The sequence below is a fragment of the Tenrec ecaudatus genome, chromosome 16 (assembly GCF_050624435.1).
Source record: "Tenrec ecaudatus isolate mTenEca1 chromosome 16, mTenEca1.hap1, whole genome shotgun sequence".
Lineage (NCBI taxonomy): Eukaryota > Metazoa > Chordata > Mammalia > Afrosoricida > Tenrecidae > Tenrec > Tenrec ecaudatus.
This window is the reverse complement of record NC_134545.1, coordinates 52,978,974-52,992,827: the sequence shown is the minus strand read 5'-3', so window position 1 is coordinate 52,992,827 and position 13,854 is coordinate 52,978,974. Positions and strand designations below refer to the sequence as shown.

Here is a 13,854-nt window from a genome sequence, read left to right as displayed (position 1 = left end):
AATTAATTTTCTCTTTCTTAAGACTTAGAACATATCTTGAGGCATCAAGCCAAACCAAACATAACCAAAATAAAATGGATCTATGTAATTCAAGCCATCCAACTTGCAGCCTAGACTCCTATTTCTCTGCATCTCCCTACATCCCTCACATTTGGTTTAAGATGAAACACCTAGAGTCTAAGTTATTGTGTTATGTTCAAAGCAGTAATTAAATTTGCATAGTGTAAACCAACCTAAATGTTAAGAGGTCATCTTAGACTATAGTGGGAAATAGCCATTAATAAGGTCCTATGCACATAACTCAGGAACCCTGGTAGCATGGCTGTGATCCTTAAGGTCAGCAGTTCAAAACCAATTCAAGTTCCTTGGGGGAAAGACAGCAGTTCTACCCTGACCTATCGGGTCGATCTGAGTCAGTATTGACTGGATGGCAGTGAGTTTGGTTTTGGATGTACCTGACTTGCAAATGACAATAAAAATCAAATGGTTTTGAAATAAAAGGCTTGAGATGGGATAATACATACAATTTTCATGTAAATCAATCCAGAATCCCTTTTAACAAGCAAATCACTGCAAGATGATGGATTTTACCCTAGATCTTAGCCACAAGGTCGAGAAGCGATTGGTGATGGATTCTAAGATGGTACCCTTAAGACTTAAAGGTCCTGGATAAAGAGACAGAAAAAGGTGGGGAAAAACCCAAAAAAGACACAAGAGGACTGGATTGCAGTACTCAGGTGCTAAAGAAATGCGACACTGCAGTGCACACCAAGGAGTTTGAAAAGAAGGACAACCCCACTTCCACTGCACTGCGGCCTGAAACTTGGGTGGTTTCTGTGACACAGGACATTAAGCACCTCAGCGACCATTTCTCTGTTCAAATCTGGTTAAAGCATGGATTGTGCTCACACACCAGTAATCCATCCAAAATCAGGTTTGCAGGTTAAATTCCAAATACCAGAGACTGGATTCTTCAGCCTTGCTAAGGGCATACCTCCGTCTCTAAACCTTCATTATGCTGTTCCATACAGAACCATCTCTGTACTCATTTGTTGTGGTTATAAACAATTACCAAAGCAGGAAAAAACGGAGGGGAGAGGGGCACTGTTTATCCAAGGACAAAGTACAGAGGGTTAAGAAATATACAGGAACTGATCAATTAAAACTGATTTCTGTAAACCTTCACCAAATTCACGATAACAAGTTAAAAATAAAAGACTTTGCTGTATTAATGATCAAAGTCACACAAAAATTACCAATCATTCCGAAGGATGCACAATTCTTTATGTTCCAGTGACTTGGAGGCAGTGATGCTTAGATGTTTTTCGTGGCTTCTCTCTTCATTCTGTACAATAGTGACAGCTAAAACCAGGTACCGGTTATCAGCTCCTTGGCTCAGAATAGTTTTAGGAAAGGAAGCTTCAACTTTCTCCTGGGAACTAAAACATACATGTAGAAAACCGTTTTAGCACAATCTCAAAATGAAAAGCCACTCTACCACAACTCAGCATTTTGATCAAGGACTCAATGGATCTTGATGAAAATGGAAAAAAATGAAACAGAATTTCAAACTCCTTTGAAATCCAGACTTCCTGGGTCCCATTGGAAGTCCCTGAGCCTACTACCCTTACATAATCTTTAAAACGTGAAGCAAAATTATCTTCTGAAATCATCTTTAAAACAAACAATAACCCAGAACAAAAAAATCATAGCAATGTGAATGAGGGGGAGTGTGCAGAGTGGAGACCCTAAGCCCATCTGTAGACAATTGGACATCACTTTATAGAAAGGTCACAAGGAAGAGACAAGCCAGTCAGGGTGCAGTGTAGCACTGATAAAACATACAACTTTCCTCTAGTTCTTTAATGCGTCCCGTCCCGTCCCCCCCGCCCACTATCATAACCCCAATTTTACCTTACAAATCCAGCTAGACTACAACATGTACACTGGTACAGATAAGAGCGGGACACACAGGGAATCCAGGACAGATAAAGCCCTCAGGACCAATAATGAGAGTAGTGATACCAGAGGGTAAGAGAAAGGTAGTTGTGGGTGGGGGAGGGGAAAGGGGGAACTGATCACAATGATCTACATATAACCCCCTCTCAGGGGGATGGACAATAGAAAAGTGGGCTGAAGGGAGACATCAATGTAAGACATGAAAAAATAATTATAAATTATCAAGGGTTCATAAGGGAGGGAAAGTGAGGGAGGGAGGGAAAAAATGAGGAGCTGACACCAAGGGTTCAAGTAGAAAGAAAATGTTTTGAAAATGCTGATGGCAACAAATATACAAATGTGCTTGACACAGTGGATGTATGTATGGATTGTGATAAGAGTTGTACGAAACGGGGAGGGAGGGGGAAAAAGAGGACTTGATGCAAAGGGCTTAAGTGGAGAGCAAATGCTTTGAAAATGATGAGGGCAAAGAATGTACACATGTGCTTTATACAATTGATGTATGTATGGATTGTGATAAAAGGTGTATGAGTCCCTAATAAAATGGTTTTTTTTCCTAATAAAATGTTTTTTTTTAAAAAAAGAGTTGTACGAGCCCCCAATAAAAAGATTTGAAAAAACAAACAATAATTGCCCCCGGAGGATGACTGATAATGTTCTCTAATATAAAATGACAATGATGTCTCTCCAGTGAACCAGAGCCATATATAAACCATCGATGCATGGACTTAGGGCTTGCACTGCATTCTGGTCACAATCTAAGAACAATTACTTCTTTTGATCTGGCCCTGCTTGATGCTCAACCTCATGAAAAGATCCCTGAATATAAAGTTACAAAGTGTGGTGAAGAAACTAGATGATGCCCAGCTGTCTGAAAGAATAGCATACAGGATGTTAAAGACGTGTTTTTAAGCAAAGGGCCATCTAAGTGAGGCATCACCGGAGTCCACGTGGAAGAAGCACACCAGCCTGTGTGATCTAGGACTGAAATTATATCATCCAAGACCAATGGAAAGAATGACATCAGAGCTAAAACTGCGAACAACTGGTTTGCAGAAGGTGATGGCTGAAAGTGGGAGCCCACAATCCACCGTCCCCACGTGGGTATAGCCCCTGGTGAGTCCCCTCTGGTCACAGCTGAAGGGTATGGATATCCCTGTTACTGGACAGCGAGCATTGTACAGTTGATGGTGGCAGATGTAGTAAGGTCAAAATGTCATTTTAGATCCATTTTAAAGCTGTTTCAGTTTTTTTTAAAAAGGTGAGAAGGAAATGCACCTGGATTCAGCTCCTGGTGAAGGCCCTCTGACCATGGACGGGGATGTGAACAGCCTGCTAACATGCAGAATGCACTGCAAAGAGAAGTTGCAGTGCAGATGCAGTGAAGTTAAAATTTAGCACCCTATCATTTGATTTCCGGTATAATCCATTTATTATAATCCATTTGTTCTAGTTCTTAATACTTTCTGCTTTCTTATCTATTGAGGTTTTTATCTGTTTTACTATGTAATTCTTGTTAGGTTGTCTTTTTTCTGTATTCGAAATCCAGGACAGATAAATCCATAGACAGTAACTGGATTAGTGGTTCCTTAAGAGTATGACGGAGGAAAAAAGTATGACAGGAGAGGGTAGGGAGAAATGGGGAACTAATAACAATGAGTTCAAGATGGAAGAAAATATTCTATAACTGTGGTCATAATTGTGGAACTCTTCTTGAGGTGACTTAACTATTGAATTTATAACATGTGAATTAAATGCCAAAACTGTTAGAAAAATAAAACGAACAAAATAAATAAGTACAGCATGAAAAAATAAAACATAACTCTTACTTATACTAGTAAAAAATCTTTATCTTGAGGATTACACTATAAAAAATATCCATCTTATCCATATAGGATCAAATTGACAATAACTGTGAAGTGCTGATGAGAAGCGTAGGGGACAATGAGTGAAGATGAAATTAGATACAGTGAGACTGATGACACAACATGAAGAATGCAACCAATGTCAGAGATGCACATGAAGAAACTGTGGAGTAGGTTTATGCTTTGCTTAGCATGTATTTTCACCAAAGCGGGGCTGGAGCGAGGGCTTCCAAATCAGCAATCTACTTTTCTACATGTGTTTCTTCTAGAAAATCGATCACAATTACCCTTCAGTAAAACCATGAAAAAAAGGCATAGTACACTTTGAATCTATAAAAGTCTCTGAGAAGTAATTCCATTTAAAATGTTGTTTTTTTTCTAATATAAGCTCTGTAAGGTGTTCTATGGGGCATTCATCTTTGTGAGGATAAAGGAAAACTTGAAAAATGTGGAACAATAAATCCCAAAGGATAGTAAAAGGAGATGTCTTGGACACTACCCGTTTTGTAAATGACATGTATGCTGCAGAAAGTGCAGTGTACGTCCTGTTGTGAACCACAGAATTACATTAATCCTCCAATCCAACCTACTATTCAGTAAAGGAAAATTTTCTATGAAAACGTGACTGAGGATCAACTAGTGCTTGCTTTGGAAAGAAAGCTTCATACCTCTCATGGGAAATCATTCCATTATCATCTATCAGAAATTTCTTATTTATACAGGGCAAGTCAACTTCATAATACTGCCATAACTATCCTTCTGCATATCCTTCTGCCATAACTATCATTTCTTCTGCACAAAACAGCCCTTCTCCCGTTGTCAGTCACGGGCCAAGTCCCTCTTTACATGTTTCCTGTTTGTAGCAAGGCCATCAGTGACAGTCCCAACGGAGACTTCAAAGTCGTGAGGGCTGACACAAGCTGTCAGTGGACTCCATTCTTGGCTCTGCAGTGCTACTTTTTGCAACCTGAATGAGCAACCTTCCAGAGGAGTGGACTCTGATGTGTATTCAGACCTGAGGTACAGCGTTCACACTTTTAACCATCTTATTTAAACCAGATTCCGTGATCTAGTATCAGTATTTTGTAGGGAATGCTGTTCTTCTTCCTCTGGGTTGCAAAGGACTTGGTCTGGACCGGACCCAGTTCTTCTCTAGAGAACATTCTGCTGCAGACAGGCCCTTTCTTCCTGTATTCCTCTTAACAATGCCTAGTTTTATCTGTTACTTTTGGTTTTACACCCACTGGCTCATGCTAATAAATATTTAAGCTTATCTTATTATTATACTGTTCAATAGATTGTTGTCATCACAACTATCTAGGAAAAAAGAACAGTGTTTCCCCAGAGAAACATGTGCACATGTACCAATGAAGACACGTATAAGCAGAAAGCTGTTTGACAGTAAGGAACTAGAAATACAATGTGGCAAAGTCTGTTAAAATAAATGCCAAGTCTCTAGGCACCAACACAAGAAGGTGCTCAGGACTGCCTGAGGGTCCTTCGGTGGATGAACCCAGGGAGCTGTGCCTAGTCAGCAACAGAGCTGTAGGCCTGCTGAATGAAGCAGGTCGGACAAGTACACGTGCAAATAAACTCACACACAGTAATGTGTGTAATAATGTGTGCAATAATATTGATGAGTGTGTGTGTGTATGTGTGTGTGTCTAGTAAAATACAAGAACAAGCAGGAAACACATTTGAAAAATAAAAAAGAAACATGAACTTCCTGATGGTGCTTACACTGGGAGAGAAGTAAACAGAATCAGGGAAGAAAACAAAGATCATTTAATTTATCAAGAATTCGTGTATGTGTAAAATAGAAATCTGAAGAAAATACGATAAAATTATAACACTAACACTTGACAATTTCAAGGTGCTTGTCAGACAAGGCTTTCTACTCTCATGAAAAGTTTATGAAAATTTATCGTATATTAACCCTGCTGGGGAAAAAATGAGGAGCCGATGCCAGGGGCTTAAGTGGAGAGCAAATGTTTGAGAATGATGAGGGCAATGAATGTACAAATGTGCTTTACACAATTGATATATGTATGGATGATAAGAGTTGTATGAGCCTCTAATAAAACAATTACAAATAAATAAATAAAACCCTACTGTATGAGAAAGTACACAAAAGAACCCTGGGATTTTCTCCCCCAAAACTATGTATTTAATTTTTTTTACAAAACAACCTATCACATTAAAAGAACTCTCCATTCACTTAATACACTTGCCAAGTGTGCAATTCCATTCTTGGAAACATTTTTCAAACTCATCTGTTTGGATGGCTGATGGCACCTCCCTTGTTTGTTTACCACCTCCTCTACTAGTCCTGTCTGCCACAAATCAGGCTTTTTTGGTCACACACTGCTATGCAATCTTTTCAGAATCTCCAAACAGAAAGCTTGATTAACAGTCTGACCTGGTGGAACAAACTTAAAATGTGAACTCCAAATGCAAGCATCGGGAAGTTGCTGGCTGTCCAGAACAAGGTTTGTCATCAATCAACATTTCAACCCATTTTTGAAAGGAGAATATCACTCCTGCAACTTGAGGTTTTTGCCATAGTGCTGTCCTTGGAGCTCTGTTCAACATCACAGCAGTGTCTGAGTACACGCCCCCCCTCAAAGCAGAAAACAACTTACACAACCACATTCTAAAACCAGGCTCTAGCGAAACTGCTTTTACGAAAAAATTCACTGTGACCAGAGAACCTTCCCAGGCAACGCCACTGGGTGCACTAACTCAGGGAGTTTCCAGAAGCTCTGTTCTGCCCAGTGCAATTCCGGTTTGGCAGGGCTACCCCCTCATAGGGCTACTATGAGTCAGAATCGATTCAATGGTAGTGTGTTTAGTTTTTGAGTTTGGGTCATATTGATTTCAAGCCAAATCTCTCCAATTAAAACACCAAATGCCTTTCACTCCGCCTTTAAATGTCTTTGCCATCCAACCCTAGGTTCTATTCTTGTATAACCTGCACACACACCTACCCAATCAATATAGCCTCAAGTCATAAAATGCTGCACACTCACCGTGGCCCTGCAAGACAGAACCACCCTTGCGGGTTTCTGACAGAGTACAAAGGCTCATCTTTCTCACAGAGCAGAATGGTTTTGAACTGCTAACCTTGCAGTTAGTAGCCCTACTCAAAACTTATTGCTATTCAGAACCCAACATGAACATGCCCCTTAGCAATAACTAGCATTGTCATTATTAGTAAGCATCATGGTGAATGAAGTGTCCCACTCATCTACAAGCAGCGTGCAACGGTTTCCGCCAACAAAACACTGAACTAACAAGCATCTGTTACTGCTATCAGGTGCTGCGTCCTGAGTTCCGAAGACAGCATTGCCTGTTCGTCTTCACAACTGGTTCCTGGGTGCCCAGGGCAGCAGTCACTGTGTCAATCCGGAGGGCCTTCCTCTGGGGCAGCTTTAACTCCCAGTAAGGAGCACGGTTGACACGTGGGGCGGGGGACAGACCGGGGAGGTGGGGAGGACGGGGGGAGGGGGGACATCGGTTCCCAGAGAGTCGGTTTGGACTCACGCGGCCGTGCGCAAAGTGCCCACGGATCCAGACCATAAAGGGGCAGAATGGGCCGCTGGGACGTAGAGCCTTGAGGCCGGAAAGCCCATCCAGGGGCTCGTGGGGGCCGGGAGAGCGCGGACAACCGCCCGGCCGCCCGTCCCTGCCCGCGGGCCGGCCGAGGTGCGCGACGCAGGCCCCTCCCGCTCCTTTGCGTTTGAATCTCCCGCCGCGTCCCCGGGCCCGCCCGCTCGGCTCACGTCTCCGCGGCGGGCGCCTCCTCGGCCCCCCGACTCTCCGGCCGCGGCAGCTCCCGTGGGTGCGGCTGCTCCATCCCAAGCCGAGGCCGGCCCGCGGCCAGGTGAGGTCGCGCGGAGCGGGAACAGCCCCGGGAGAAAGGCGCGCGGGCACGCCGCGCATGCGCACCGCGCCCCGGGCCCGGCGGCCCGCGCAGACCTGCCCGCCCGCCTGCAGCCACCGAGCCCGCAGTCCGCGGGCGGTGCGGGCCCCGAGCAGCCCCGCGTCGGCATTGCGGGCCGCCGGTCGCTTCGGAGCAGACGTCCTCACCGCTCTCCCGTGGAGTGCCGGCGGCTTTGGAAAACAGTCTTCATCATGGGACCCCTTGACCGGGAGACACAGGACGCTTCTGCGTCCCTGAAGGGTTAAGTCTCTGAAACCCCGGGGCCAGTTCTGCCCGGTGCGGTAGGGTGGCCAGGAGGCCCAATCCACTCCGCGGCAGTGAGCTTGCCTCTTTTTTTTTTGAGCTTGCTTTTTAGTAATCTCTTTACCCCCCAACCCACCCCGTGCCCACCAGCCGCCCATGCTTTAAATAGAAGAACCTTGTACAGCTGCCCATACTAAGGAGTCCCTCTTTGGCCTTCAGATGTTTGCCTTCTCAGAGATATGACTTCTCTCCTTTTTCTAGAAAAGAAGTCACAGTAAAGGCGCAAAGTCATTGCTGCCCGCTCTCCACTTTCTTTAGGTCTTTTTGAAATTTGGAGACAGTTTCCCTCTCACGGTGTATCATCAAGATCCTATGGCCACTAGCTTTGCTTCTTCGGTTTCCTCCTCCTCTTCTCTTGTCCCCGACCACTCACTAGTATATTGTTCAGAACATCCCCCAGCGTGAAAAGATGGTGCCTTGATGCCACGGTTCTCAACCTGTGGGTCGCGACCCCTTCGGAGATCAAACAACCTTGTCACAGGGGTCACCCAATTCAGACTGTAGCAAAATTAGTTATGAAGAAGCAACGAAAATAATTTTATGGTTGGGGCGGTGGTCACCACAACATAAGGAACCTGTATGAAAGGGTCCTGACATTAGGGAGGTTGAGAACCGCTGCTTCATGGCACTTACCCATTATTCTCTTGGCCAAACTTAAAAGAACTTTCTTCAAGGTTCATTCCATCCACGTTCAACTCCTATTCAACTACGTTTTCAAATTTTCTTCATCACAAGAATGTTATTGAATCTATTTCTTTTGTAGACAATAACAAAATTATTTTGAAAATAATATACTACAGAATATTTAAAATATAGAAAATGGTATTTCAACGATACAATGATAACCTCATAACCCTTCATGCAACTTAAAAATAAATCCTTGTTAAAAACAACTTTTACATAAATTAAAGATGACCGAAATAAAAGAAAAGGTGCCCTTGTGTCTTAGTGGTTACCTATTGGGATGCTAACTGCAAGGTAACTTTTAGAGAAATGATTTAAGTAAAAACGAACTAAAATATTTTAATCATTTTATTGAGGTCTCTTACAACTCATCACAATCCATACATCAGTCAGATCAGTCATATGTATACATATGTTGCCATCATTTTCTAGGTAGTTACTTTCTATTGAGCCCTAGGTATCAGCTCCTCCCCTTTCCACCCCTCCCATGACCCCTGGATAGATTATAAATTGTTATTATTTTCATAGCTCACACCAACCACTGTCTCCCTTACCCCATGGTTTCTATTCTACCTCCTGGAGGGGTGTGTGGCTGTGTTACCATCATCATGATCTGTTCCCCCTTCCTCCCCTCCCCAGCCCACTTCTTATCCTTCTGGCATGGCCATTCCCATTCCCGCTCCTGACTTGCAAGTGTCGGGTGCTTTTATCTATCTGTACCTGTGCGCAAGCTCCAGTCTACTCGGAACTGAGAGGCAGCACTGGGGTCATGATGTAGGGGGTGAGGAAGCCTCAAGGAACAAGAGGAACACTGTGTGTGTCATGGGTGCTTGACTGCACCCTGGTTGACCCATCCTCCCTGCAACCTCTCTGTGGGGGATGTTCCATTGTCTGCAGATGGATCCTGGGTCTCTGCTTTGACCCCACTCATTCTCAGCCATATGGTTTTCTTTGTTTGCTATGGGTCTTCTGATGCCTGTTACCTGGAAAAGGAACAAAATTGGCACAGTAAATTAAGTGAAGAATAGGCTGAGGATTGTTAAGATTTTTTTTATCATTTAAATATGACTTGTTAGTTTCTTTAGTAAAAATTGAAACAAATGATTAGTTTTTAATTTTAGGTCAGAAGAAATAGAATTTTAGCTAAAGAATAACTCAACAGCGTGTGTGAGGAGAGGGAGATAGGTGCATTACGCACCTCAGGTGTGCTCACGAGGAGGATGAGCAGCACCTTTGTGCAGATCCTGGCGATCAAAGCGGAGATGGACAGAACTCAGAGGAATAAGGCCACAGCATACCATTTATGGCCGCTCAAGGCTTCTTTGGCTGAGCTCAGAGAACCCATTACAACAAAAGGTGTGTTTAGGGGAGGGGGGAAATTGGAGGCTTTGATGTGTCTAAAACAGGTGATTCCGGAATTGGATTTGATTTACCAACTGTGGGAAAGTTGACACTGCTTAGTAATCTGGCAGGTGTATATTCTGAGGTGACCACCTGAGTTCACTACGCCCACCACTGGGCCTGGTGTCATCAGAGAGAAAGGTGCCAACATCCCTGGAATCACTGAGGGTGCCAAGGATGACAAAGGTAGAGGCTCCAAAGTCATTGCTGTGACCTGAACCTATAACTTTTATTTAAATCATTTTTATTGGGGCTCATACAACTCTTATCACAATCCATCCATTCATCCATTGTGTCCAGCACATTTGTACATTTGTTGCCATCATCATTCTCAAAATATTTTCTTCCACTTGAGCCCTTGATTTCAGCTCATTTTCTCCCTCCCTCCCCCACCCCTCTTCCCTCACAAACCCTTGAGAATTTATAAATTATGATTATTTTTCCTGAACCTGTGACTTGATCCTGCTTGTTCTGGATATCCTGAAGCCCCTGGGGCATAAGAAGAGAAATAGAAAATAGCTGGAAGGCTTTGGCGTTCTTTGGAACAGCAAATCCCCTACATTGGCTTTAAGAAGAAAGACGAGGGGCAATGAATGCTGTCTTTTATTAAATTGGCACTCTACGATGCTCACCCTCCCAACACAACTACTGAAGCCAAAGCGGGTGAACAAGTAAATGTGGTGAAGAAAGCTGATGGTGCCCACCAGCTAACAAAAGAGATAGCATCTGGGGTCTTAGAAGCTTGAAGATAAACAAGCGGCCACCTAGCTCAAAAGCAACAAATCCCACATGGAAGAACACACCTGTGTGATCACATGGTCCCGAAGGGATCAGTTATCAGGCATCAAAGAACAAAAAATCATATCATTGGCTGCACACCTCCATGATACGATCGCTGAAGACAAACAGGTGCATAAGCAAATGTGGCGAAGAAAGCTGATGATGCCTGGCTATCGAAAGAGATAGTGTCTGGGGTCTTAAAGGCTTGAAGGTGAACAAGCGGCCATCTACCTCAGAAGCAACAAAGCCCACATGGAAGAAGCACACCAGCCTGTGCGATCACGAAGTGCCAAAGGAACCAGGTATAAGGCATCATGCAAAAAAATTATATATATGTATGTATATATATATATATATATATATATATACATATACATACCATCGTGAATGAAGGGGGAAGTGCAGAGTGGAGACCCGAGGCCCAAGTGTCGACCACTGGAGATTCCCTCAGAGGGGTTTAGGAGACGAGATGGGTCAGTCAGGGTGCGAGATAGTACCGATGAAGAACACAGCTTTCCCCCAGATCCTGGATGCTTCCTCCCCCCAACTACCATGATCCGAATTCTACCTTGCAGGACTCGATAGGGCAGAGGTTGTATACTGGTGCATATGGGAGCTGGAGGCACAGGGAATCCAGGGTGGATAATACCTTCAGGACCAGGGGTGTGAGGGGCGATGCAGGGAGAGTAGAGGGTGAGTGGGTTGGAAAGGGGGAACCGATAACAAAGTTCCACATGTAACCTCCTCCCTGGGAGACGGATGCCAGGAAAGGGAGACTCCGGTAGGGCAAGATATGACAAAATAATAATCTATAAATTATCAAGGGCTCATGAGGGAGGGGGGAGCGTGGAGCGAGGAGGGGAAAAAAGAGGACCTGATGCAAAAGGCTTAAGTGGAGAGCAAATGCTTTGTGCTTTATATAATTGATGTATGTATGTGTATGGGTTGTGATAAGAGTTGTATGAGCCCCTAGTAAAATTTACAAAAAAAATTTTTAAAAGAAACCCCTAAAGACAAAAGGAAAAGAAAAGAAAGACGAGGGGAGCATTACCCTCAGAACCACTTGCCATCAATGGGCATTCTGACTGAATATAAAATTCATAGTGCTGATATGACTGTACAGTGACCTATCTACAGCTGATGCCCTTATTGATGTAATGGAAGGAAACAATTTTTTTTGTTATAATCTTTTTTTAAATCATTTTATTGGGGCTCATACAACTCATCACAATCCATCCACTGTGTCGAGCACATTTGTACATTTGTTGCCATCATCATGGAAACATAAGGTATAGCCCTTGTATCTATGTGTTAAGGGACCTGATCAGATCTCCAGTGGGAACATGAATATAATCTGTAAGGTGCCTCATTGTGTGCCCATCTCTGCTCACCACCGCTGGAATTTTGATAACTTTTTGGAAAAGATCTGGGACTAGCTGAAACTAGTGAAGATTTACAACAAACTCAAAGGCTAGTTACAGGATTATACTTCTCTGGTCATGCTGCCCGACCCCAGGACAACCATGAAGAATTTCTGCATAAAGATTCACAAAAATCTTTTTTTTTTAGTCATTCACCAAGTATATTTGAAGTCTAAGCTCTGTGAGCTGTACAGGTGCACAAATGATTCAGTTGCGACATGATGCCCCTCAGTGACTAAGGGCGATACAGGGGATAGCACCGGAAACACAGTGTGGGAATTGCAGCTGACCTGATCCCACCACACCGAGGCAAATCACTGGGGGAGTGCAGCGGAACAGCAAGGGAATGGAGTGGCAAGGTCCCCAGGGAATGCTGAAAGTGGACTTTGGGGCCAGGGCGTGGTGCCCCAACAGGCTGGACTGGAAAACGCTCCTAAGGGCCAGCAAACGATCCATGAACTAACTACAAGTTTTTCTCTTGTGAAAAAAAAAAAGTGATTCAGTTGCTAGAAACCTCTGCCCCCCTTCCATTCTCATACAGTGCAAACGGAAACCAGGGCCCAAAAGGGCTGTATGTGTGCATCACGGAGAATACAGAGGCAGTCCTGACCGTCACAGTGCTCTGAGTTGTCCCTGAAAACACAACAAGGAGTCTTCGGGTATCACTCTCCTGGCCAAAACTCCCCTTCCGACCTTCCTCAAATCCAAGAATTACTTGATCTGAGACAGGTTCACACTGTTGCTGTGCGATAAACTTCACTCAGACGAAGCGCTGACTTCATTTGATGACCACACAGGATGGCCATGGTCACGGATACTAAAATTGGTTGCCAATGTCAGTGTGTGGGTGTTTAATTATTAAAAGTAATTTCCACATGTGTTCTCCTCAAAAATCTTATTAAAAAATTTAAATACAGGAGGACCGACAACAGAAAAGTGGGTGAAGGGAGATGTCACACAGTGTAAGACATGTCAATATAATTATAAGTTGTTCATAAGGGAGAGGGCGTGGGGAGGGAGGGAAGGAGGGGTAAAAATGAGCTGATACCAAGGGCTTAAGTAGAAAGCAAATGTTTTGAGAATGATGATGGCAACAAACGTACAAATGTGCTGGACACAATGGATGGATTGTGATAAGAGCTGTATGAGTCCCCAATAAAATGATTTTAAAATTTTATTACGTTCTGGTAGGGGGTCTCTCTGTGGAACAATCCTTAGAAAGCTCACACTTTGGAGGAGGATGAAAAAGTGAAATCCTCCCATTTCCCTGCTGCCAGGCCCCAGCAGCACCAGTGCACATGGCCAAGCCCCTGCCCCACGCCCCTTCTTGGTTTTGGCAGCTGCTGGCTCAGAATCAGGGAAGCTCCAACTGAAACCTCTCTGGTCTTACCATGGTGTCACCTTCTATGCATGTGGACCTGCATAAAGAAGCTGGTATGCATGAAGGGGGAAAAAAGACCTCAACTGATGACTTGTTCTTTTGAGTCTCAGGGAAACA

The 13,854-nt window shown here is 43.8% G+C and overlaps 2 protein-coding genes and 1 pseudogene across 2 annotated transcripts in view; 1 reads left to right on the top strand and 2 right to left on the bottom strand.

The window, feature by feature from the left end:
• Positions 1–7,731, bottom strand: part of DNA2 (DNA replication helicase/nuclease 2) — a 53,948-nt gene extending 46,217 nt beyond the window's left edge. Inside the window, exons 1-2 of the mRNA XM_075534342.1 lie at positions 7,607–7,731; positions 1,257–1,439 (exon numbers count right to left, since the gene is read on the bottom strand). Of these exons, the coding sequence (XP_075390457.1) occupies positions 1,257–1,439; positions 7,607–7,680 (257 nt within the window). The 5' untranslated portion in view covers positions 7,681–7,731. The remainder of the gene's footprint in view (positions 1–1,256; positions 1,440–7,606) is intronic.
• Positions 7,732–9,118: 1,387 nt separating this feature from the next.
• The window catches only part of SLC25A16 (solute carrier family 25 member 16), a 42,344-nt gene continuing 37,608 nt past the window's right edge, over positions 9,119–13,854 (bottom strand). Inside the window, exon 9 of the mRNA XM_075533695.1 lies at positions 9,119–9,737. Coding sequence (XP_075389810.1) covers positions 9,734–9,737 — 4 coding nt within the window. The 3' untranslated portion in view covers positions 9,119–9,733. The remainder of the gene's footprint in view (positions 9,738–13,854) is intronic.
• On the top strand, positions 9,975–13,600 carry LOC142429536 (developmentally-regulated GTP-binding protein 1-like; annotated as a pseudogene).